The sequence below is a fragment of the Phocoena phocoena genome, chromosome X, assembly GCF_963924675.1.
Source record: "Phocoena phocoena chromosome X, mPhoPho1.1, whole genome shotgun sequence".
Lineage (NCBI taxonomy): Eukaryota > Metazoa > Chordata > Mammalia > Artiodactyla > Phocoenidae > Phocoena > Phocoena phocoena.
The window spans coordinates 92,405,067-92,432,648 of record NC_089240.1 but is presented as its reverse complement, the minus strand read 5'-3'; the positions used below and the strand labels follow the sequence as shown (position 1 = coordinate 92,432,648).

The 27,582-nt window shown below is 40.9% G+C and overlaps 1 protein-coding gene across 1 annotated transcript in view; it reads left to right on the top strand.

Annotated features, from left to right (window-relative positions):
- The window catches only part of GUCY2F (guanylate cyclase 2F, retinal), an 84,926-nt gene that overhangs the window by 6,373 nt on the left and 50,971 nt on the right, over positions 1-27,582 (top strand). The window contains exons 3-6 of the mRNA XM_065900243.1: positions 8,623-8,924; positions 21,360-21,714; positions 23,096-23,180; positions 27,206-27,302. Coding sequence (XP_065756315.1) covers positions 8,623-8,924; positions 21,360-21,714; positions 23,096-23,180; positions 27,206-27,302 — 839 coding nt within the window. The remainder of the gene's footprint in view (positions 1-8,622; positions 8,925-21,359; positions 21,715-23,095; positions 23,181-27,205; positions 27,303-27,582) is intronic.

The following is a 27,582-nucleotide window of genomic DNA, read 5'->3' as shown; positions in this document are numbered from 1 at the left end:
CTTCTAGGATTAGTCCTGGTCCCAGTCATTTCCTTAACACAGCAATGGACTTGTTAGAGAATGGTCCAGCTTAGGGCTGGCCTATACCCAGGAGCCCATTTTAAGCTTCAGGTGTCTCCAGTATTGGACCTTAATTATGATCATTATGGGAGGATGAGGGCAAGAATTTTTAGTTCCAGGAACTGTAGTAGTCTGCTTCCAGCTCCAGTCTACAAGATCCTATAAATGTTAAGCAATCAGTGTGGCTCTGATTACTTCATAATAGAGCTTGATTCTTTCAAAGCAGAGCACAGAATTATTTTTAAAGATATACAACCATTTCCAGGGAGGAATCACGCCAGAAACAGGCTAACATACTTAATATCGTAACTTTATAATATGTTACAAATCTTCATGAAGCCCAGTGTCTCCTGCAAGTTTACATTCCATGAGTGTTTCACATCCCACCCATTCTAAACAGTATGCTCTTTGAAATGACATTTTGGCCTCTACCATGAAATGTTAAATAAATCCAGGCCCCGAAGCTCTTCGGGTTGTCAGACTGAGAGAAGTAAGGATTGAGTGTTTACCACCCACAATTCTTTTGAGGCAGGGAGGTAGCAAATGTACATATTTTCGCCGTACTATTAGAGATGCATTCCTCTAGGTCAATGGTTCTTACTCTGGCCGCACACTGGAAATACCTGGATATCTTTTCAAAATGATTGGGGCCAGAGTACCACCTCCAGACATTCTGATGGTCTGTGGTGAGGCCCCAGCAAAGGTATTTTAAAGAGCTTCCCAGGTGCTTGTAAAATGTAGCCAGAGTCAAGAACCACTGCTTCAAGTTCAAGAAAATGCAAATAAATGTTCCCTACTTGAAGTAACCAGACAAATTTTTGTCTCAATATGACTTTGTTTAATCAGATTGCTTTCTGTATAGCAGTGTGGATCAGCTCACTAAGAGAATGAAAATTTTAAGATGGCGGTAAGGGGGCAGGAGGCTGGAAGCCTAGAGAGGGAGGTATGTGGTTATGCAGCAAAGAAAGACCCTGGGTAGGAGAAAAGCAGCAGAAAGTGCAGTAGGGACTCAGAAAGGGAGATAAAAGGGAGAGAAGACAAAGCTCTGCTCTCCAAGATTTTGCCCCGGGTTTCTGACAAAACATAGGCAGACTCAGGTGAAGTGTGCTGGGAGCTCAGCGTTATGAATCAGAACGTGGGTAGGTTGGGGCGGATGCAGGGAAACCGAGCCATTGGCTGAGCTGCGGCCTGAGCAGGACCTCGGGCACCTGAGTGTGCACTGTCCAAAAGCGTGCGTAGTACTCACACTTGGCACAGCTAGTTTTTGGTATCTGAGGGCACTCCGAGTGATGGGTGCGATATGACAGGAGGACTTGCAGAAGGGGAGTGAGTCTTAAAGTAAGGTAAGCTTGTTGTCCACTTGATCATCCATTGAGACTAGTGCCTCAGCCAATAGGAGTATGATTCAGAGTATGAATATAAATAGAGTATCGGGACTTCAGCCACGAGGCCTAGGGTTCAGGGCACATCTCCAGTCCAGTCAGAGAATGGGAGATCTGGTGAGAAACTGAGCTAGAAGTTAATGAGTATGGATTGGGCCAACTGAGCAGTAAGGACGGTTACAATACACCATATCCAGCATCTACTAGATCAAATCTCTAGCTGATCTTCTAGCCCCTTGCAACTGGTAGGAATGAGCCTGTGAAAGTATTCCTAGCTGTTGACTATTGGGACTGAAAGAGCACTGAGGTTTTTGTGGTGACCTCAGCTGAGAAGGGCTGAGGAAGGCAGTGCCTGGCCTCTTCCTTATTTTGCTGGGTATGAGACTACTTCTTAACACTGTGGACCCCCAAGTAAACCTTCAGAGAAGGACCTTTTGTGATGTACAAAATATAGTGGAAAGGGATCCCTTCCTTTGGAGAGGACTGGCAATATTTGGAAGTAATGGAAATAGCTGGAAGACTGGTTTTGTCTGACCTACTCACTATAACAGTGACCAAAGCCCCATGTGGCAGTGGCAGTGGTGGCGGCAGTGAGAGACAGTGGTGGGGAGGGAGGGTAGAGCTGCTGTGCCACTTCTCTTCCTTGTATTTATGTTTCCAGTTATCACTGGCACATCACGGGAGTCAGAAGGAATGTCTTTCTCAGAAACTGGTCTAAATTTTGCTTTACACAACAGCAGGACAATGATAAAATTTAATAGTAAAGATGATCATAACAATAATAATGGTTGTGGGCTCTTGGGAAGGGAAACAGCAGGGGTGTTACTAGAGGCTGCCATTGAGACAATGAAAGCAACCATAATACCACTTTACATGTGAACAGCTCTCTAAAGTTTACAAGGTATTTGCATATAGATAATGTCATTTAATCCTCAGGGTTATCCAGGAGCAAGGTATTTTCTTCCAAGTTTTACAACAGCTGTGAATCTCACATAACAAGTAGGTAGCTGTATGCATTATTAACACCAAAGAATGGGGTAAATGAAGTCCCAGAGAAGGGGGGGATTCAGGATTCAGCCTCTCCCAGATTGTCAGCTCACTTCTTTTAAGCTTCAGAGGCAATTACCAATTAACTTTGTGTCTGACAAAGTCATATAGGAGAAATATTAATCAAGGACAAAGGCCTCAGCTTACAGGCAGGGCTGCTGTGTGTGGCTTTCCCTGCCCGAGGGAATCTAGCTGAGTGGGCATGAGGGCCAAAATTCAGTTCACTCTCCGCTCCTTAAACCATCAGTCCTGCTGGAGATTTTGATCCAATGGCACAAAAGAGCATCACTCACCAGGCAGAGCACCTGAGGGATTGCAATTACCCAGAAGTTCTTTTGCTAATTCTCAACAAAGACTAGCAGGAGGCCCCACTAAAAAGCTCTTTAGAGAACTTTTCAAATGGCTATTTCGAGCCCTCCTCCCTTCTCCTCACCTTTTTGCCTATCAATGCTTGGCCGATTGTGAAATCCTTTCAATTTGGGTTTACAAGGTTGTTGAACCATTTGGGGATTTCTTTAAATCCTTCCAAATTGGGAATGCTTCATTACAGTATGATGTACGGTAACTAGGACACAGTCAGAATGTCCTCTTTTTTTTTTTAAAACATCTTTATTGGAGTATAATTGCTTTACAATGGAGTGTTAGTTTCTGCTTTATAACCAAGTGAATCAGTTATACATATACGTATGTTCCCATATCTCTTCCCTCTTGTTCTTCCAAAGTCAGATACTTTATTACTACCTCATTGTCAGGGACCTGGCTGGCCTCTTCCATCTATTGAAGATTCTTGACATAAAAAAAAAAAACCCAATAATAATAATGGCAATGATAACAGCTAATATTTATTGAGAATTTATTATATGCTAGTCATTTTGCAAGGGTTTTATATGGACCATCTCATTCAATTCTTGCAACCTCCCTATAAAGTAAGGCCAATTACTATTTAATGCACTTCACGAATGAGACTTTGGAGGCTGAGAGAGGTTAAATAACTTGCTTAATGTCACACAGCTAGTGAGTGGGAAAACTAGGATATGTATTCAGGTTGATCTAAAGCAGTGCCTCTCAAACCTAAGCGTGACCGGAATCCCCTGGGGGGCTTGCGTCCCTCCTCCAGAGTTTTTGACTCAGGAGGGCTGGGATAGGGTACCAGAATCTGCATTTCTAACCAGTTCAAGGTGGTGCTGATGCTGCTGGTCCAGGGATCATACTTTGAGAATCACTGGTTTAATGAAAGACATGCTCTCCTGCCTCCTGTCCACTTGAGGGATGCCCCTAAAGCTTACTCACTTGACACCCTGTGTTCCATGGTGTATAATTTAGCCCTACCATTTTATTTTTCTCTCTTAACTTTTGAGCCCACTGATGAAATTCTTTTAAGTGCCTCAAGGTAACAAGTATCGCCCCAGTTTTCCTACAGTAGTAAGAATAGTGATACTGTAATACTACGGCCAAGAGCCTTAGTGCTGATAGGGGATTTGGTATACAGTTTGGTATAGATAAATGTAAGTAAATGTAAATGGTGAAAGGACAACTTGCTCTCTCGAATGGGTCCACTATCAGTAATGATATAGTTATTGAAGACCCAGCCCAGGAGGAAATCTCTAAACATCTAGGCTTCCTGCGTTTAGGAGGCCTTACCTGCGTAGCAGTTTAGGAAAAGCTGAAGAAAACATACGTTGCAAAGTATGGAGAAATATTAGAAACGTAAGCTGGGCAGCAATGTGAAGGCAATATAAGTACTTGTAATAACAGTTTTACTGGGTAAGAAAAAACACGATCTGATGCAGACAGAATGGCCATTGAATGTAATATGTGTCTGACAGCATGCTGAGCTACTTGGACCAGTTTGACACTGGTGGCAGGTAAGTTAAGTGGTGGTCTCAGGACTTAAGGCCAAAAATGTGTGCAGTGTCCTCAGTCGATAGAAATAGCCACACATCGTGTACTACAGTGTTCTTAAATTGTGGTTTGAGGGCCTCCTGCCCTGAATCACACTTTGGGCGGTGGTTGGGAAACATGCAGATTCCAGAGCCTCCCAACCCTCTTTTTATGTATCCATTTTATAGAGTGCATGGGGGAGAACTGAGGGGAGGAAGGTGTGACCCTACTTGTTTCAGAGTGTGGCCAGATGGGGCTGAATCCTGGGGGAATGTGAGACCTGGGATAAACCACACTGCATGCCCCCCCCTCCTCTGACCTGCTTACTCTCCCATCTCTCAACACTTGTTAACACAAAATAGGTTAAAATGAAGGTTAGTGGTAGGAAATGTCACAAAAGGATTAAAATGAAAATTAAGGACAATAGAATGGGGGGTTTCTGTGGATTGGGAGCAGTATTGTGGGCTCACAATATGAATATGACTAAGAACTTCTTCAGCAATAGCTAGTGAAACCATTTTCATCTCACAAGGTGTGAGACTGGGCTCAGGTTCCTCCACCAAGCACTCCATAGCCAGTAATCTGGGAGAAATAAAATTTGCTTTTGGAGAAACATAGTTCCTCCACCTCGAGGAAGTGTTGGATAGAGTATTTCAATATAGGAAGAGAGGTAGGAATTGAGTGACTTGGGGATTGGCTTCTCCTAGAGTTAGACATTTCCTGCTGCTAGCATTGAGGGTGAAAGAGAGGGTCCTGAGCAGCCTGCCATAGTGGGTACCACAGTATGAAGACATAGCTACTAGACAACTCAGTTGGGGCTCAGGTGGCTCAGAGAAAGCGCTAATGTCATATGCTAGTGAGATGGGATCTCAGGAGGATGTATCTCCTGGTCCTTGTTTAGGCTATAGAGTGGCTTGACTGTTAACAATCAGGATGGAAACTTACAAATTAATGTTACTCAGTGATCACCTGTTGACCCAGGTCTTGTCAAGGATTTACGGTTTCTGTCCACTAATCCTTTCCTGACAACTTACAGGTAAAATCCCATTTTAATGAATGTCATTTTGAGATAATAAAGCTATTTAGTAAAATAATCATGTAGAACAGATGCATCTACAAATCCCTATTGACAAAGCACTCAATCTATTAAATTAAGATGGTGCTGTTTGAATTCAGTATTTATGCTTTCTGTTTTAATCGTGTTCGATGGAAAAGTCTTACCTTGCAAAAAATAGAGTAGCTTGTGATCATTTCCTCTTGAGGCTTCCATTTCATCATCTGTAAAATAATGGGGGAGTAAGACAGGCTAGATGGTCTCAAAGGGTCTTTACAGTAATAAAAATTCTGACTCTGCCTAAAATGTCCTCTGTGTGGGCCAATGAAAGGAAAATTAACGGGAGGGTAAGGTCTTGAGCACAGTTAATGACACTAAACATTAAACACAGGCATGTTATTATCTACCTGCCCAGCAAACATCCCTTCGAATTGTTCCTCCATACTAGCAATCCCAAATGCCCATGTCTCGCATCTCAAGGAACCCACAAAAGATACCCAGATACAAAACTTCTCTTTCTGAAATTGTTTCAAACATTCATCGTTCATTGGGTATATAATATGTACCAGGATACAGAAATAAAATACAGTTTTTGACTTCAAGGAACTCATGGTTTCATAGTAGAGGCTGACATAAATAAATAAGGCAATGAATCTTGTAACTGCCATGACAGAAGTCAGTTCAGGGTACAGTGGGGCTCTAAACCAGTGTCACAAGTTGGTACCCTAGTAAAAAGAATGGCAGATGGAGATCTGTGTGCAGGAAGCTTATTGGGGGAATGCTTTCAAGGATAACACCTGTGAAGGAGAGGCAGCAGTAGGATTGGAAAAATTAAACTGTCATGCAGTCACAACAAAGGTCCCAGCGAGTCCCTGTGGGAGCTCTGGAGCTGGGGTGGCCCTTCAGTGTTGTCCAGAATTAAGGAGTGTTGGCCTTTATGCCTCCATATTGACCAGTCATTGGGTACAGGCAGATACAGAGAAAGGGGTGCAATGTGATAATAATTGTTTAATAGCCAGTTTATCGGGGGAGGAGGGGAAAGCCCTGATCTGTAGCATTTGCTAATTTCCATGGTGTTATAACACCCACCATGGCCAATTTCAAGCTACCAACATGACATTAACTAGTTCATAATATCCGTGAAAATTTAACCATAGTCCTTTGTGAACCAGCACAAGCCAGCTCCCAACACACTATGGTGGTTCTCCTCAGCTGAGGGCAATTCCCTGAGAGGTATCAGCTATTATCTCCAAAAATTCCCAGCAGCTAGGAGAATGAATGCTTCAGTCCTGAGGGTTGCATCTGACTGGCACACCGCAGCACCCAATACACATAGTATATGTTAAAATATTTGCTGTATTTCAACCAACACAAAGCACTTAGTTCTATTTAACATTTCCCATCCAGGGGAGTAATTTTAATATTCCTTTAAGTTAATTAAATGAATTTTACCTCTACTGGGTAACCTTGGTCTCATAATCTAATCTCTGTTTTTGTAGAAGATCCCAATACTGACCCGCTTGCCAAGGATACTGTTGGAAGAACTGACCAGCTACCCCGAAGCACCTGACTAAACTCAGTTTTTCCCCTCAATGGACATGTTACTGAATTAATTTGACCAAAGTGATTCATGTTTAATGGTGTAGCCAAACTTAGGGAGTTAGGGGCCTTCGGTTCTAGTTTCTCTTTCTAAATCCAATCATTGCCTTGTTGGACCTCTCTGTCACTCCATTTTCCCATCATACAATGTGTGATTATGAACAAGGGAGGCTGAATTCCTTGTGTGGCTCAAGAACTAGCTCCGAAGATATCCCTAGAGTATTCAAAGGAAGGTTTGCGCATCAGAATACGTGTAGAACCTCTCAGGGTAATTATATTGAAGGAGTTAATGGTCATTTGAAAATTCAAGTTACGGTGTGTGTGTTTGGTGTCTAAATCAACTTCATAACTTACTAGGTACACCTTAAAAAATAAAGGGTACCATCTCTGGCTCAAAGGGGAAATTTTCTGAGGGTATCTAACAAGTGCAAAGAAGGTTTTTGAAAATAGATGAGGCAATACGTAAATACCAAAGACCAGTCATTGAACGTAGTTTAAGCATACTCAGTTCCTGAGATTAAAGGTTCCATGTAAGCATGTATAATTAATAGTTACCAAAGGCAGTAGGGTCTTTGCCTTTCTTCAAGGAGCTCAGAATACTTGCCAGGCATTATCTAATTAAACTACTCAATGTACCTGTGAAATGCATTGGCATCTACATTTTAAAGATGTGGGCAGTGAAGCACAAGTGGGCTTAAACTAAACTCATTTAACATGCCAAGGGCGAAATTGGATACAAGACTTTCAGTCTCATGATCTAGCTGTCATTCTTCAACTGTGGCCTCCACTAATCCACTCTATTCTAGCATAGCCTTGCCAAACAACATAGTTTCATAAGTCTAGGAAGAATTAAAGTGAGTGCAAAGTAATTCCTATTATAGGGAAGTTGGATTTTTTAAAATTGAACATATCACCCGTAATATTAGTAGCATTTATAGCAGAGTGTGAGTTAGTACCATTCATTGTCTATAATGGCCTTGGTAAGGGTGGGAACAGTTGGTCAACATCTGTTAGAATGTATGTCTGTAGGAGGTAGGCAATAAAAAGCAACAGTGGCTATGGGAATATCACCCATCTTCTCCCTCTAGCCTTCTTATTCTTAGGTATAATAATAGCTACCATTTATTGAGCGCTGTGTGCTAAGCCCATTGTATGTATTCCCCCTTCAGTCGTCACTACCGCCCCACGAAGTACATATTTACTATCTCCATTTTATGAATGAGGCCGAGAGAGGTTAAGTAATTTACCTAAGGGTATACAGCTAGTAACTGGTGATGTTAGGATATAAACCTAGGTTTTCCAACTCCAAAGCCTCTTCTTTATGCTACCTCCCACTTGCTATATTTGTTTATTTCAGTCTAGTACCAGTCTCTGCAGCCTGTAGACGTGTCTGATTTTTCCCTATTGCCTAATTAGAGTCCCTGAAATACCTCAGCCTCAACTCAGGGTTTCAACATCTTGTTCATCTTAAAGACATAAGGTAGATATCATTTACAAATTGGTTATAATACAATTATTTGTTTCTCCCAGTCTGTAGTTTTTGGTACTATATTTTACTAACATATTGCCACCATAACCTCCCTGCTTTGTCGGTTTCAGTAATCATCATGTGTATGCATTCGACCTTGATTGGGGGAGAGACTCAGACGCATCTCTTGGAATGGGCTCACGATCTGAAAATGACTGATGGAACCTATGTCTTTGTTCCCTATGACGCCCTGCTCTACAGTTTACCTTATAAGCATACCCCCTACCAGGTTCTAAGGAACAATCCAAAACTCCGGGAAGCCTATGATGCTGTGTTGACCATTACAGTGGAGTCCCAAGAAAAGACCTTCTATCAAGCCTTTATGGAGGCAGCAGGTAGAGGTGAAATTCCTGAGAAGCTGGAGTCAGATCAAGTAAGTGCAGATTCACAAGTTAATCATGAACAGAAAACCTCAAAAATCAGGAAGGTAAATATTTTTCCTGTCAAGTGCCTCTATTCCATAGGAAACTCAGTCAACAGCAGGCAACCACACACAAATTAAAAACACCTTTTGTTTGCAGAAAACATTTATAAAACAAAGATACATTATTGGAGGTTTTTTTTTTTTAAATCTTCGAGCAACCTGCAATGATAACATATACAGCCATGAAGAAGAAATAAAATGTGTTTCAGAACAGGGAAACAAAACTTTAATATATACTAGTGCCGTTCAAGGGGGCCTAGTAAAAAGAAATCTTGTTTCTCACCCGAGTTTGGAACCAATTCAACAATAGGAGAGCTGGTATATAGGAAGATATTACCATTATTATTGATAAAGCTGGTGCTGGAGAATGCAGCTTCTGTCTATATGCATTTGAGTTTCCCAGTATTGAATCTAGGGGTTGATCAGACTTCTCCATCTAGTTACCAGCATTGCTGGACCCCTATATTTCTGCCCCGTGAGGACATGCCTTTTGTAAAACGTCCAGCCTGAAAGAGCATAGTGGAGCTTACTCCCAAGAGAAAGAAGTTAGGAAGGCTTGGGCTCCACATGTTTAGTTCTCCTTCCAAACTAACCAGTCAGATTAAGTCACTCCTTTGTGGGAAGGAACGAGTAAAGGGTTGAAGAGGTCAGGTGTTTTTTGTTAGTAGAGCTATCTCTATATGAAAGGAATCATTTGGAATGGGGAAGAATTCCTCCCTAATAATATACAAGGAATAATATTTATGTATGTATAGATGAATATATGTATAAACGTATTTCAGATCAAATCACAGCCATTTGAGGGCTAGTGGAAGGAAAAGCAGTGGGGACAGGATGAAAGCAAGGAAATGAATGGACAAGAGTAAAATGGACCAAAAAATGGACAAAAGACAAAAACAAAGAGGGAAAAATACAAAAGAGACAAGGAATATGAGAGGAAGAGGGGAAGGCCAAAGATAGTTAGATTAGAAAAAATACAGAGGGGGTTTTTATAGGTTAGAGGCCAGATGTAGAAGGCAGTCATTTTCAGAATGGCCCATGAATAAGTTTAAAAATTCTAGCATTTGCTAACATATTGTATTAGTTATAATGCTCTGTTATAACTAATACATTAGTTATAATGCTCTGGCTGTAACTAAGAGACAGCTCAACACAAAATGGCCCAAGTTGTTTTTTGTTCAAAACTGGAAGATATGGGGGCTTTAGGGTCAGTTAATTCAGCTGCTCAGTGATGTTATCAGTGAACCAGGTTCTTTTCTTCTTTCCACTTTATAATAGCATGCTAGATTGCCCTCACGATCTGGGTCTTCTCCTGGTCCCAAGATGATTGCTACAGTTCCAGACATCATGTCCAAGTGCAACTGTCTACAGACAAAAATGGGGAATGTCCCTCTCTTGTGTCTCTTTTTAAGAGTGACGAAATCTTGCCCAAACGCTCCTCAAGCAGACTTCTCCCCCCATTTTCCTGGTCACAATTGTGTCCCATACCCATACCCAAACTAATAATTTAGAAAGAGGAATGAGACCATCGTGACTGACTCTTATGGCTGCTGGAAAAGCGTGCAAAAAAGTGAAATTCCATTAGCAAGGAAGAAGGCTATCAGGTAGGCTGGTGGTTGTGCCCAACACTCACATTCTCCATGATCTTCTCCTTTGTGTATACTATTTATTCCTTTATCCTGTGCACTGCCTCTCTATCTGAATGAATGATTCAGATGAAACTTAGGTTTTCTTATCTCCTTCTGTCCTGAGTACTGATAACAAAGATTTTGCAGATTCTTGCTCTAATAAAAAAAAGTGACCAGCAGAGATATTAACAATGTGGGATTTAAACTTTATTGCCACAGGTATGTTTGTAATAAATCTTTCTTTTAGGACACACACACATGTTTAATTGAAAACAATTCATTGATTTGGTCAAGAAAGGCAAGAATCCCTCAAACTGCTAAGAATGATTGCTCAAACCAGTTGTTTGGTGTATTTATAGGCAAGCAATCATATGGTGAATTTTTGTACTTTTTATCCAATGATATCGCATCACATAGATACAAGACTAAGTCGTCTTTTTACTTTAATCACAGGATTGAGGGAAATAGAAAGGTGTGTGTGTGTGTGTGTGTGTGTGTGTGTGTGTGTTTCATATGTATGAGCAGATATTTTGATAAAAAAAATTCAGACCTTCTACTCTTAATGTTTGATCCAATCTCTTTGAGCTTGTGGAAAACATAAGGTAATTAAGGTTAAAAAAAACGCCATTAGTGTGGTTGCTAGGCAGCCTGTACGCTACTTTAGACAAAGAAATAGAGAAAGTGAAAACAAAGACTCTAAAGCTTATTAAAAAAAAAAAAGCTTTTTTGGATACATTTCCACCCCCACTTTGCACGTGCCTTGGCTTTACTTTCATAACCAAAGAATGATAGAAGAGTGAGACAATTATTTTCACATCTCTGATAAACAAAACCCCCTTTTTTCCTAAATTACATTGCTAAAAGGTATTTTTGAAGGGAGCTAGTATAGCAGAAAGAATATATGATAAGGAGTTAGACAAACTCGGGTTTAAATCTCAGCTCTCACTCTTACTAGCTGCGTGTCCTTGGGCAAGTTACTTAGATTTTTGAGTCTCAATTTTACCATCTGTAAAGTGGGTTAGTGATGTGCAGCTTCTAGGATTATTGTGAAGATTAAACAAAGTAATACGTGTGAAGTGACTAGCAGAGTGCCTGGCTTATAGCTACTTCCTTTCCACCTTTTCTTTTGGGGGCCAGGATGACCTTATTGGTTGATGGTGACCTAGCATCTAAGTTACAGTCTGACCTCAACTTCCTGCTCTCTTGAAGTTTTATGATTACTGGCACAGAATCGCTCAATAGTTCCAGCTTTCAAAATTATCTCACTTTCAGAATTCCAAATGGTATTTTCTCAGATCAAATTATGTAGCTCAATGTTTGCTTATCCCTTGGCTCCTGTTGTTTTTTCCTGTTCAGTCAACAGATCAACAACTATTTATTAAGCACCTGCCATGTGCCATGTACTATGCTGAACTTCAGACAGAACAGTAAACAAGACAGGATTTTTGTCAGTAGTGTGTTGGAGCCAGTTCATAAAAGCTAATTGTGTGCCTCTTTGCCAAACACTGTGTTCAGTGGCATCATGTTGGTAGCTTGAATCAGGCATTGAGGGTATTAACACCACAGAAATTGGTAAATGCTACAAATAAGAGTTTTTTCCCTTTTCATAGAGCTGTTGCCAACATTTACTAGCATATCACTTGTTCCTGCTCTTATGGGGCTTAAATTCTAATGAAAGAGAGATTGTAAATGAGTAAACAAATGTATGAGAAAGATGGCTATATTTCTCCTTTGCCCAATAACTTCCAATGGAATTGAAATTTCTATATATAGGCTATATTGCTTATAGAAGTGGTTTGCATCCTCTTTTAGTTTATACACTTGCCCATTCAAAAATTATAAAAAACAAAAAACTAAGGCTTCCCTGGTGGCGTAGTGGTTGAGAGTCCGCCTGCCGCTGCAGGGGACACGGGTTCGTGCCCTGGTCCGGGAAGATCCCACATGCCGCGGAGCGGCTGGGCCCGTGAGCCATGGCCGCTAAGCCTGCGCGTCCGGAGCCTGTGCTCCGCAACGGGAGAGGCCACAGCAGTGAGAGGCCCGCATACCGCAAAAAAAAACCCAAAAAAACCCCCACAAAAAACAAAAACATAAAAACAATTTTATACACAGTAAAATCTGTTAAATCCCTTATCAATTTCATTTGTTTTTCCTGAGGCTCTCTGTCCTCCTATTCCAATCTAAACTTGTTGTTCCCTAAGGCTGCTGTATGGCTGTTATGGTAGTATCTCTCTTTTCATCACCCTGGAAATTCGCTTTCTCTTTTTTCTGTGCCGGATTCACTATTCATGACTCTCATGACTCCCATTTTCTTGTTTACTCTCTCATTTTCGTTGAGTGCATCCTTTAGTAGCTTCTGAAAAAGGTATACAGGAGGTAAACTTTTGAAATTTTGCACTGAGAGTCTTTATTCTAGCTTCATTATTGATTGATAGTTTGATTAAATATATAAATCTAGGTTAAAAATTATTTTCTATTAGCACTTTGAAGACATGGCACATTGTCTTCTTATTTCCACCGTAGGTATTGAGAACTCCAACGTCATTCTTATTCCTGATCCTTTGAAGCAACCTGTTTTCACTCCTCCTTATCTCCCTTGGAAACTTTTAAGGTTAACTCTTTATTCCTGAAGTAATGAAATTTCATGATTATGTTCGGGTCTTTGACATGTATTATGCTGTATATTTGGTGGGGCCTTTCAATCTAGAAGCTCATTCTGCCTAGAAAATTTTCTTATGTTATTTTTTTTTTATAATTTCCCCAACAACATTGTCTTTGCTCTTTCTGAAAATATTAGTTGGATAGAAGATTGCCTGGGTTGATTTTTTAATTGTATTATTAGTTCTCTTGTATCACCCGTATCTTTGTTTTAAGCTTTTCTTCCTTGAAGAATTCCTTAAGTTTGTGTTCTGACTCTTTTTTTTTTTTTTTTTTTCACTCAGAATTATTTAATTACAAGGCTGGACAACTGAAAAAGAATTTTCCACTAAAAACAGTTTCAGAGCTAGAAAGTATCAATAATATACTGGCTAACAGGTTATGACTCTAGGGCAGTGACAAGATTAAACAGAAATGGCTTGAATCTTATGGATGCATTAATCTAGATTTGATGTTGGCTCAGAAATCTATTTACAAATGCAATTTCAAAATTAAATAATCTGTCTTGAGTTTTGTTTTCTTTCCGTGTCCATAAAATGAAGAGCTTTTCCTGATCACCAGTTTTTCATACAACAGACAAGTAAATCTCGTGGCACTAGCCAGACATGTTTACACCTTAGGAACTTCATGGCAAACTGGCCTCTTTCAATAGGCGGACAGCGACCCCTGTCATTTCAAATGAAGCTGTTCATCATCAATCGGTGATGGTCATAGCTTCATTAGTATTCATCGACCTGCAGGATGCTCCTGGTAAGATTGTCAAGTTTTAACCAAGTCATTTTCCAGCAAACCTCCCATACGTTTTGGAACTTTCCTTTGCATCTAGAACCACACGGTAGATCCCACGTCCTGACGTAAAAAGCTGTTCTGACTCTTTTACTGATTAAAAAAAATTTTTTTGCTATCATATTTTTAAGTTCCAATAATTGATTCTAGTTGTTTGATTATTCTATTTTTATAGCATCCTGTTTTTGAATATGGTATTTTCTCATATTTCTCTGAAGATATTCATTATAATTTCTTTGAAGTTTTCTTCTGCTCTTTGTGTTTCCCTCAGTTCCTAATTTTTCATGCTTCTTTGTTTTGGTCTTTCTATTTAATCTTGGAAGCTTTCCTTAAATGTCTGATGATCCTGGCTATCTGTATGTTTTTAAGAGTGAAGCTTTAAAAGGAGAATTTGAAAGTGTATGTACATGGTGGTTATGTTGACCTGTAGGCTTCAGTATAGGGCAATTGGCTTGCCAGCTGTTTTTTTGTTTGTTTGTTTGTTTTTTCCCAATACCTGTAGATCTTGCCTCTTGAGCCAGTCACTTTCTTCAGAGAAGAATGTTTCAATCTCCTTCCTGGGAGTTGTAATCCTGGTTGTCACTCTTCTAGGAGCCATGTTGGGGGAAGTAGACTGGGATTCTCATCATTAAGTATGAAGACTTTAACTTCATCACTCTTTTTTTATGGCCCACCTCACTCTCACTGTCATTTGGGTCAAGTGTCCCAGCTCTAGAGCTGCTCTGAATCAGTTTAACCTGTTTCCTGCAGAGATCTGGTTCTCCTTAGTACAAGTGGGATGGCAGAAGTCTAACTGCTCCTTACACAGACATCCAAAGCCATCCCTCTTTCGTGCTCTGCCTAACCTCCACTTCTGTACATAGTGCCTCTAATTCCTAAGCCTTTCCAGGATTCACAGGGAGCAAATCTGCTTGCTGCTTACCAATATTCCCCTCTTCAGATACTTAGATTTAATCACTCTCCACTCTGCTAAATCAGTTACCACTCCTGTAGCAGCCTTCTATCTTCATATTCTGTGGTCAAGTGCCACTTATCTTCTAGTGCCATTAGATATGGCGGTTTATTGTTTCTGTTTCTTGTTCTCCTTGTTGTTTGGGAGTGATGTTTGAGAGGAGGAAGAGAGTGAAGGAAAAAAATCTTGATTTTGCTATCTTTAATCGGGAAGTCATGAAAGGAAAAAAAGAAGTTGCAAAAGGTATATATGATATTCTTTTATTGGTGGGTTTAATGACAGTCCATGAATTAACTTAGCATTTATTTATTTATTAAGCTCAGATATAACATGGTAGTTAAGAGCATGGGCTCTGAAGGCAGACTGCTGTAAACTTACTTAAGCTCTCTGTATCTTCTTTTCATTATTTGTAGATTAAATAAGTTAATACACATAAAGAGCTTACCTGGCACCTAACATCAATATGATGTTTTTCATTATTATTGTTAATGTTGTTATTTTTATTATTATGATGGCCTTGGCACTCTGCTGGTTATATAATGGAAAACAAAATAGAAGCAAGATCTTTCCTCCAGTGAAGGGGAACAGTTCCGCCATTTCAGGGTGCTAAGGACACTGGGTCCAAAACTGGCACTCTATTACATATTTGTGACAAATTCAAGACTGAGACAAGGGTCTTGAACACTCACTTCCATGATGATATTACCAGAGCCCTGTGTTCCTCTTCTTAAATGCAAACAGTAGCAGCTACCATGTAGTCAGTGATTATTCTGCACCAGGTAGTTTACGTAAATGATTCCATTGAATCCTCAGACCAAGCCTACAAATTAGGTATTATCAACTCCATTTTATGGATGATGAAACTGAGGCTCAAGGTAACTTGTCCAAGGTCATACAGCTGGCAAGTGGCAGAGCTGGAATTCCAACCTAAGTCTACGACCTGAAGTAATACAACCTGACCATTTAACCACACATTAGCCTTAAAAAAAAATTACATCGTGTCCCATGTCCAGTACTTTACTCAAAGTAACATTGCTAAGTGACTAATACTTATTTGATTTGAATGGGTATTTGATTTGAATGGATTGTTTTCCTCTGATATAGGAGGTGATAGGGCTTTATGAGGACTTGTGAAAAGAGAAAAATAAATCAGAATGGAGAGATCGCGGGGGTGGAACATCAGTGAAAAACTTCCTAATTTGGTCTCAGCATGATTGGGCAAGGATTATCACTTTGTACCTTTATATTTTGGCACAAAAAGACTTCTGAACTAAGATTTTAGTTCCTGCATTCTTCTCTTTCATTGTATTCCCAAAGCTTGTTTTCAATGAAATTCTATTGGCTACAAATGCATATTGCTAGAACACACATTTTGGATAATTTTTCCAAATGTGGCCTTATTTGGCTAAGCAAAAGAAATCCTCTGGATTTCTCAGCCAGCCCGGGGGACCTTAAGCTCCTACACCTATTGTTTTCCATTACCATAAATATGGGTGCTTGGCAGGGGGATGCCAGGCCGAAGGCGATGTGGTTAGGACTGGAACATTCCAGGATGGGGCCCACTAGACAGGTTGTCAGAAAAGCTTGCCTGCAGCTCACAGTGGCTACAATTGCCTTTGTACTGCATTCTATGTAAAATAAGAGTGTTATCTTCATGACTATCATCATATCAAACAGATTAGGCTATTAGACATTTTGTGGCTAAGTCCAAGGGTTGAGATCATGCATTATTGGAGGTACCACCTTTAATAACAAGAATTCAATTACCCTTTGGCTTCTTGGTCTCTGTATGCACCTGGCTTTTTGTTCAAAGGTGATGTTGCCATTTTGTCCTTCAAGTGGTGCTTTCCAAGCCAGGTGTTTTAATGTACACTTCCAAGGACAAAGTTCTTTGGAAATCCGTTTTGTGTCCTTTAAGCACAGTAAATCTGAACTGATGATAGTCAACTTGATGACACCATGAACCATTAAACTGAACAAATTCAAATAGCACTGCTCCTGACCCAGACCTTGTTCTCTTGGATACAAGCTCCAAAAATGCCTAGGGTAGAGCTAGCTAAAGTCACTGAATAATAATGAAAGATAAGTTTCAATTATCATTCATTTATTCACAATTCATTCGTTCATTCAGGCTCAGGTCTATACAGCACTCCAAACCAATAGACTGAGTCATCAGTGGTTTCACCATTCTGGCCTGTGATATAACAAGGCCATCTGCCCGACAGAAGGTCTTGCCAATCCTGTCTTGCTTCTTTAGAACCTAGTCAGAAACCAAGACAGAGGGTTGTAAAGAGTGTCCTTACTTTCCTTGTCCAATCCTCTATCTCTTTTTCTCATTATTTGCAGCAGTTGCAACTACAGAGCTTTTGTTACCAACGCTAACAGAGTATGCCTTTGGCTTATGGGAAGGGGCAATTACCATTGCTGAAAGGCACAGCAGGTAAAATGGCAACACAAACCAGCTAGAACACAAATCTAAGGCCCCACAGCAAGAGTGGGGCATAGTGACAGCCCCTCTTTTGCAACCAAATGCTGTTGCTACAGCTATGTTCTTTCCTAGCTTCAAGTCCCCCTACCATACTTCTGTGGCTCTGCGCGTGTGCGCGCGTGTGTGTGTGTACACGTGCATGTGTGTGTATGTGTGTGGTATGTGGTGGAGGCTGGAGAATCCTGAAGAACAAGCTTCAGGTTTCATTCATCTTGGGGAGTTGCTGTCAGTCAGCTCTAGCAGGGGTCAATCTGAGATGGCCAGCTGAAAACTCTGTGATGGGTCAGCTCAGAGGTGAGGATGATGTTTTTAAGCGTTTTAATCTTTGCTTTTCGTTGTAGGTTAGATGCAGTCCCTTTCCCAGAAGGCTCTGTGCCTTTCAAAACAGAATACTAGCATTCTCCCTGCTCTCTTGCTGCCCTGTGGTTTTTTACTCATTTGTTATACTAGTATTGATTTTATACTCTACCTTCCAGCCTTCACTTATCGTCATAACCTACCAAAGCCCCAGTAAACAGGCAGACTCTTGCAGCAATCCTAAATACAATTAAATGGATCATCTGAGAACATCAGGAAGGGGAGTTAGTAAAAACCCCTGAAGGGACCTCAGTGTGTGCTAGGCAACTAAGTGTGGGTGCCTTGGTGGCAGCACATGTCATCCATTCACCATGCCTATATCTATAGTGTGTGTTAAAGCAGGGTGGTGAAGGGAGATCATTGGAATAAAACTCAGGAGACTGAGATGTTGATTTCTGCTCTGCTATTAGATTCTCTGTTACTGGGGCAAAGTCTTTGGCCTGAACAACTGGAAAAATGGAGTAGCTTTTAACAGAAATGGGAAAAACTCATAAATGGAGCACGAAGATTTGGGGTAAAGATCAGGAGTTTGATTCTGGGTACACTGAAACTTAATATTTAAGTAGAGATACCAAGTAAGCAGTTGACTGTATGACTGGAATTTAGGAAACAGGTCATAACTGGAAGTGTAAACCTGACATTTATGGCATAGAGTGGTATTTAAAGCCATGAGAGCAGAAGAGATCACCAAGGGAGTGAGTGCAGATAGAGAGGAGGACCAAGGACTGAGCTGTGCGGCACGCCAATGTTAAAAGATCAGAGAAATTAAGAAGAAACTATAAACAAACCAAACAAAAAAGTCTGCAAGCTAAATTTGCTCCCTGGACTAGATCAAGATTTGGGAAGTTTCACAGGAGTTTAGAACTAGAAGAGACCACGGAGAACATCTATTTCAACCAAGAATGCTAAAATAAACTAAGAACCAAGAGACTTGGGTTCTAGTCCTGATTTTATGCCTAGGTGAGTGACCATGACCACTGCAGGACATCTGATCCTGTCCCAAATATCCATAAGACATTTGGTCCACACCAAAAGGTCCTTGATATTTGGTCTTGACCAAAACTTCCATCAACATTTGGTCCATAAGACATTTGGTCCATGCCAAAAGGTCCTTGATATTTGGTCCTCTCCAAAACCATTTGGCATGGACCAAATATGCTCATGGACATTTTGGGTAGGACCAAATTTCCAGGACCTTTTGGTGTGGACCAAATGCCTTATGGACATTTTGGATAGGACTAAATATGACCAAATCTCAAGGACGTTTTGGCATGGACCAAAATCTTATGACTATTTTGGACAGGACTAAGTGTTTGCTAATCGACCTTGACAAATCACTTAACTTCTTTGGGTCTCTCTTTCATATCTAGGAAGTAAGATAGCTAGACCAGATGACTCCCAAGGTTTAGACATTCATGATTCTATATCCTCATTTTAGAGAGGAAGAAACTGAAGTCCAGAGAGGGGGAATAAGTAACTCGCCCAACATACTGGCATTAGGAAAAGACCTCAGGCCAGTGTGTCTTCTTCTATACTGTTGGTCTTGAACCCTGTATGAATATTAGAATCCCTGGGGAGCTTTTCATAATACTGATTACTGGGTTCCTAACCTAAAGTGTCTCATTTTGTTGGCTGGGTTGTGTTTGGCATTAGTATTTTTGACATTCCTCAGGTAATTCTAATGTGCAGCCAGGGTTGAAAACCCTCTGCTCTACATTTACAAGGCATGGCAGTGTTTTGCTAGCTGCTACACCACTCTGCATCTTGACTTGTATTTCTAACACAAAAATGATTCACTCAATTTTAAACCCATTTATTCAGATGCAGATTGTTACAGGAGGATAGCTTTCTAGACCTTATGAAACCAAAGTAGCAAGTATCAGCTTTCCCTGAAGCTCAGTAAAGTGGCATGACCATAGCTTTCTTGAACTCCATCCTAGAAGTGAAATGTTGTGAAAAGCCACGAAGCCATGGCCAGTGTGGGAGGAAGCATGGAGGGATCATTTGCTCTTCTTCCCCACCTTTTTGGAAAAAGAATACAAGGTTTGTTCCAAAAATAAACTTACCAGGTTAATGAGCAGGGTATCAGACACAGGACACAAATGCTGTTGCTTTTACCATATTTGTATGAGAGGAAGAGTCATGCTGTCCATTGTAGCAGCCTTGTTGCTTTACAGTGGCTTCTCACCAAAGCTTTGCCACTTTGCACAGCAATAGGATATGGGATTTCTTGATTAAAACCTACTTCCTCTATACGCAACATTTGGCTCTGTATTTGTGGGGGTGTGTGTCCGTGTGCATGTCTGCATGTGTATGAGTTGGGGTATATGTTTAAAACTGTATTCTAGTGTTCACTTTCTCTGGGGAGCATGTGTCTAGGAGAATACCCTTTTTTTTTTTTTTTTTTTGCGGTACGCGGGCCTCTCACTGCTGTGGCCTCTCCCGTTGCGGAGCACAGGCTCCGGACGCGCAGGCTCGGCGGCCATGGCTCACGGACCCGGCTGCTCCGCGGCATGTGGGATCTTCCCAGACCGGGGCACGAACCCGTGTCCCCTGCATCGGCAGGCAGACTCTCAACCACTGCGCCCCCAGGGAAGCCCGAGAATAGCCATTTTGAACTAAGTCGGGACACAGACCTGGACTGTGGAGACACATTATAGTCTTACCACATACACCTACCACTCTAGTAGTGCCAACCAAATGATTTTACTGGGCTTCCCTGGTGGCGCAGTGGTTGAGAGTCCGCCTGCCGACGCAGGGAACACAGGTTCGTGTCCCGGTCTGGGAAGATCCCACATGCTGCGGAACGGCTAGGTCCGTGAGCCACGGACGCTGAGACTGTGCGTCCGGAGCCTGTGCTCCGCAACGGGAGAGGCCACCACAGCGAGAGGCCCGCGTACCGCGCAAAAAAAAAAAATTCTACCGTGCGATGCACTAGTAATTAACCTGGTCAATTTCCCTTGCATGCCTCTTGTCTAAAAAAAGATTTTACCGTGCATAATGCACTAGTAATTAACCTGGTCAATTTCCTTTGCTTGCCTCTTGTCTAAAAAAAGATTTTACCGTGCATAATGCACTAGTAATTAACCTGGTCAATTTCCTTTGCTTGCCTCTTGTCTAAAAAAAGATTTTACCGTGCATAATGCACTAGTAATTGACCTGGTCAATTTCCTTTGCGTGCCTCTTGTCTATTTCATACTTTTTTTTTAGTGCCCTTTATAACTAAATCACTATCTTAGTTTAGGAGCATAAAAATATATTGTGTATGACTTGGTTTGCTCATAAAATTGTCATATTTGATATATTTAAAGATGTGAAGGCCTGGGGGAGAAAAACAGAAAAAATTCAGGGGAGAAACCAAGCAAGTCCTGAGAAACAATTTTTTTTTTTCCTCTGGGTCTTCAGAGCTCACTTCCGCTCAGACGTGCAGCCCTTAATAATGAACACAGGCTTGGAATACACTCTGAGATTGCTCTAGGGTGACTAGGGCTCAAGATAATTGTAATTTTTAAAAATAGGTTTCACCGTTGTTTGGAACCATCTACAATTCAATTTACTTTATTGCACAAGCCATGAATAATGCTATGAAAGAAAATGGACGGGCTAGCGCTGCCAGCCTGGTTCAGCATTCCAGAAACATGCAGTTCTATGGATTCAACCAGTTGATAAGGACAGATTCAAATGGAAATGGAATTTCAGAATATGTAATCCTGGACACCAACTGGAAAGAATGGGAACTCCACAGTACTTACACTGTGGACATGGAAACAGAGCTCCTACGATTCAGAGAGACCCCAATTCACTTCCCTGGTGGCAGGCCCCCTCAAGCAGATGCAAAATGCTGGTTTGCAGAAGGGAAGATCTGCCAAGGAGGTAAGGAATGGAAAATCAATGGTAGTCAATTTGGCTCAGCTTGGGTTATAGGGAACCTCTTTAGGAGAAGGCATATTTTAATATTGGGACACTCATAGAATCAGTCATTTGCATTTAGGTGACATAAACATCTTGGCACTCTACATAGTTAATTTAAAATAATAAGGACAATGATAGGTACTTTGCAGCCTTAAATAACCATCCACAATTTAAAAGCCCCCCCTACCTGTTTTTAAAAGGATCCTACTCCCAAAGAGGTTTTTCTAATAAGAGGAAGGCATGATGCTTTTTCTTGGTCTTTTGTAGGCTGTGATCTGTGACTGTTCCCCCTGCTAGAAAATTCACCTGTCCTTCCCTTGATGTATCCAAATCCTTTCAATCAGGTTCCACCACAGAAATACCATTTTCCACCCTCTCCTCTCTGAACTCCCTGTTGAACTAAAAGTCTGTACCTCACAGCTTAGCACAAAATTGCTTTTCAGTTGTTTCTTGTGTATTGATTTGTATCTCTTCCTCCCAAATGGACTGCTCCTTGAGGGCAGGGACCAGAGCTAATAATTCTTATAACCCTCCAGCCACCCAACACAGTTGGCGTCCCATGAATACTTGCATTTGATTGACTGATGGAACTCCTCTAGTTTGTGGAAGAGGGGAAACTCCATCTAGTCTCTGAGAGCCAGAGGGGAAATTTGGAAGGATCTATACTATTCCTATGCAAGTGTACCCCACACCCTTCTAAAACCAAATGCATCTATTTGAAATAGACTTCAACTTCTATTTTGTTTTAGCATGACATACCCAGCTACCTCTTTACTTGCCTCATCATATATTTCCCTCTGAAATCTTAGTAATCTATCCAAATACTTAGATTTTACAGAGGACAATTTACATCCTAGTGAAAACACTAATTATCAAAAACAGACTTACCCTTGAAGGACAAGTGTTAGGTTTTTCATCTATAACTCACGAGGTCTATGGGCTCAGGTGAATTAAAAAGGTCTTTTATTTTATGAAGCCAACATAATACCCTTCGCAGGTGAGATAATATATTTATTCTCAAGAACTCTATTGCTGTCCAACTTAAAGTACTCAAAGTTTTCCATTCGTGGACTTTTTTTCTCCAAAGAAACACCCGGGTCAGCCTTAATTCATGTGATTTGTTATTGTCAGAGTGGTGAGTGGTTTTGCTTCAGAACAGTGAAATTGCTTTCTGTGTCCATAAAGTCAACAAGACAGACTGTGCCGGAGAAAAATAGAATTAAGTTAGGTAGATGTAGCTTGATTTTAGAGTCACCAGAAAGCAGGAGGAGTCGCTCAGTGGTGCCCTTTATTTACAGCCTCTTTCTGATGCCATTCTCCCTCTTCCTCTTCCTCTCTGCAGGCATCGACCCTGCCTTTGCTGTGATGGTCTGCCTTGCCTTGCTTATAGCCCTGCTATCTATTAATGGATTTGCTTACTTTATAAGGTACATTTTTTCTTTTTGTATGTAAAAACACAAGCCCATTATAGCCTTGTTAATATTGATTTCTGGGAAGTCATGTTTCAGTATAATTGCCTCATTACATGACCCACTGATTTTCTTTTTTCCGTAGTGATTTACCATCCCTACCGGCCCATTTAGAGTGAAGTGTTTTCATGATGCCAAGAATAACTTCCTCAGCTGTGTTGTCAGTGTTGTGGCCTGTGAGTAGATCTGGCTGTCAACACTATCGTGAAATAAGGGAACTAGTACTTTAGGGCCTGCCTACTCCCTAGCTGTGCTCCCTTTTCCACTGGCAGAGTCTCCTATAACCACTTCCTTCCTCAAATGGTATGGACTGGTAGATATGGACTGGGATATTTTAACAAGTTCCAAGAATTAGGCAGACTTTGGCTAGAATCTAAGATTTAGGAATAATGGTATTAATTCACAGGACTGTAGTGGGGATTAAATAAACTGAAGCAAGTATTGTACCTAGAACAATAGCTGACTCACAGTAGGTGCTCAAGAAACGGTAAATCTCATCTGCTTCCCAAGCACGTGGGACTCTCCTGCTGATTGTTGGGAGCCCAGGATCCTCACTTTGACAGTAATCTCTTTTGCCCAGGGTATCATATTCCAGATTTTTACTGTCCTTCTTCCTTGGACAAAAACTATCCTAGTTGATCATCAACATCATCAAGTCCTTGTTTTTCTCCCGCAGATCATTTAATACACCACCAACTACTCTGATGAACTAATTCAGGATCAGGGATAAATGGCTGAAGATGGCTTAATATGACATCCCTTTCTTATAATCTTTGCATTTTAACAGTTGGATCCTCCCCACATTAGGGTGATTTGGGAAAAATGAAAAATGAAATCAGCCATACCCCTCCCACTTTACCTTTTCCACCCTGCGAACCACACCTTTGTTATCTCTTTGTGGGTGGTCCTAACAACATGACAAGAACTTGGTAGGGAAGGGGAGTGGAGCTATTTTGGAAAATTCCAAGAAGAAAAATGTCTAGAGCGTATTAAGTAGCTGTGTAAATTTTTTTTTTTTTTTCCTGTGGTACGCGGGCCTCTCACTGTTGTGGCCTCTCCCGTTGCGGAGCACAGCCTCCGGACGCGCAGGCTCAGTGGCCATGGCTCACGGGCCCAGCCGTTCTGCCGCATGTGGGATCTTCCCGGACCGGGGCACGAACCCGTGTCCCCTGCATCGGCAGGTGGACTCTCAACCACTGCGCCACCAGGGAAGCCCTGGCAGCTGTGTAAATTTGGACAAGACACTAAATCTCTCTTGGCCAGAATTTTCTCATTTGTAAAATGAAGGAATTGGATTAGATGATCTTTAAGAGCCCTTCCAGCTCTGATGTTCTAATGAGTCTGCAAAATCCTGGATTGAAACTATAACAGGTGTTACTCTTAGTGTTAGAATGTTAGCATCGCTATGAAAAACCACTATTATCCATCTCCCCAGTATTAGAGACTTGATAAAGCCACACAAAATAGTAGGTAGCTTATGCATTGTTAAAGCACACTTGAGAAAGACAATAGTGTAGTTCAAAGGAAGTTTTTCTTTCAGTTTCTATGACTGTGACATATCTCTGCTCAGAACAGAAATTTAATGTCTTTAGCTGCTGCCAAAGAATAAAGTATTTAATTAACATCATGAGATACTTAGTGAAAATAAATGCCCTCCAATCAAAATCTTACCCCTCTAGGGAAATTTGAAGAGTAATAGGCTCTGGTTCCCCAATGCCAAAAGATGCCATGGCAAGGTGGAAAATGGAATCACTTAGCTGTTTATTTGTCGGTCCCCCCCCCACTCTCCCCCAAATGACTGATCTCACTGGTCTTTCCCATGGAATGGACTGTTTTTTTGGGCTTAGAGTGAGCCTAACCTGCAATTCTCAGGAAGGGAAGGAAAAAAAGAAAAAAAAAGTCATGGGAGGGGGTTTGTTTGGATCTTGTGGGCTGAAGGGCAAAGAAGACTGGAGAGGAAAATGATTGGAGAGGAAAATGAGTGAGACAGTTGGTACTTCAAGTGGTCACAGAAAACTCAGAGATGGGAGAGAGGCACATCATTTCCCAGAGTCACTTGGGCCTTGGTTCTTCAGTTAACAAAGCACAAAAGATGCCCTCTCTCTGCTGCCTTCCTGCCTCTCGCTGCCCACCGCGGCTGCAATCAGAAGAGCTGAGCGGCTGATGAGTTTCTGTAATAGATGGTGATTACTTGCAGGAGAGTGGCTCTCTGTTCCTTCCTTTTCTCTGTGTTTTGATTGTTTAAGTTTTTTTCTTTCTTCAGAAAGAAAGACGTGCAAAGAACCCAACCACCCCAAAACAAAGGATTCTTTGAACTCCTCCTTTCTCCCTACTCTGAACCAGATTGCCTCGCCTTTCTATAAAGCTCTCCCATGCTCTGTAATACTAATGATGATAATGAAAATAATGAGCTCTTATACTTTCATAGTGCTTCGCGCTTTTCGGAGCACTTTCACATATATTATCTCATTTGATTTTCAAAACAACTCTATAAAGCGAGTAATGCAAGGACTATTATCTGGCGAGGTAGATGAGGACGCTGGGGCATGAAGAGGTTAAATTATTTATCCAAGGTAATCTGGCTAATTAATGACAGAATCTGGATTGAGAGTCCAGTTTTTTTTCTACTAGAGTGTATTCTGTAGCATGATTATTTTTACAGGTGTGCCTGTTTTAAGACAATTCACTGCACATATGAAATAGATAAGTTAGGGAGTGATGCTTTACTTTGCCAAAAGATTCATGTGCTCTACCCAAGAATTCACTACAGGGCTCTTTTAATTTTCTCTGCAGGGCAGCAGCTCCCACAGTGATAAGGGACATATTTGTTGGCAGACAATTAGAAACACATTAATTGTTTGTTTACAAATCAGTAGAATCACTGAGAAAAACTGTCTGGGTTGCCAGTACTTAAAGCTACAGTGACACTGTAGACTTCTTAGAGCAACTTGACAAAGCAGTTTCATTCAGTGGTTGTTTTCCCCATTCTGGCTGTCGGCTTTAATACATTCCACAGGGTGACCATTAAGGGGTTATGGAAAAAGTGAAGCCAAACTGTAGCTATCAGAGCCCCCAAGACAAAACAGAACAAAACAACCACACGGACTAATCCAAGGTTCCCTTCAGGTCCTCAGGTTGCTCAGTTAGCTCAACTGAGGACCCACCTGGCTGTGTGGGTAGACATCATAAACTCCTATGTGTCTAGTAATTGATTTGTAAGAAATAATTGCATTCACCGCAAATTAATGGACATGTTTGGAGAGAATCAGGTTTAAACTGTGAGACAAGACTCTTTAAACAAGAGACCAATTCAGTCAAAGGAAAAAAAACTCAGTCAGCCCACTTGTTTGGAATCATGTGGACAAAGCAACCAACTGATTGAATTTTTCCACTTTTCAACCTGTTGCTTTGGCAACGTACAGATGCAACTTTGCAAGACAAGTGGTCTTGCGGGCAGAAATCTGGGCCCACAGCCAGACACCAAGGATTCAAGTCCCAGCTCTGCCTCAGGCTGTGGAATCTCACATAATTTGCTTAATTTTGTTTTGTTTCTTTAATGTGTGTTTTTGTATTTATAAAATGGAGATTAATGATTCTTGGCCTTGGTATTATCAGAATATATACTATGGCATATGAGAAAAGTTGTTGAGTTCTTTAAAAGTATTCAGAGGTGTTGTTTTGAATGTACCCTTGATGTGGAATCACTGTTTTATTAGTCTGAGATATCATCCCCATGCAGCGCTTTCCCTTTTGATACCTCTTTAATAGCATTTTCACTTTTCTCTTTTGGTCTTTGTAACATTGCAAGTGATGAGGACCAGGCTCGTTCTCTCTCTTTGCTGTGGATACTGTGGTAAACATCTATGTGTGGTTATTCTCTCAATTATCTTGTGTATTTTTAAACTTCTGTCATAGGGCTAATTTACCCCTGGTTTGCAAAACATCCAGCCCCCTGTGACCATCTGATTGTATGCTTCTTTCAGACGTCGTATAAATAAAATCCAGTTGATTAAAGGACCCAACAGAATTCTACTGACGTTGGAGGATGTGACGTTTATCAATCCCCACTTTGGCAGTAAGGTAAGGAGCATCCCTTGCTCTTACTGCACGGCCCAAGCTGGTATCCACACGCCACAAGTGACTATTGGGCACTTGGCATGTAGCTAGCCTGAACTGAGATGTGCTATAAGAGTAAAATACACGTTGGATTTAGAAGACAGTATAAATGTAAAATATCTCATTAAAATTTTAAAATATATTAATGACATGTCAAAATGATAATACTTTAGATATATTGGGTTAAATATATTACTAAAATTAACCTCACCTGTTTCTTTTTAGGTTTTTTAATGTGACTACT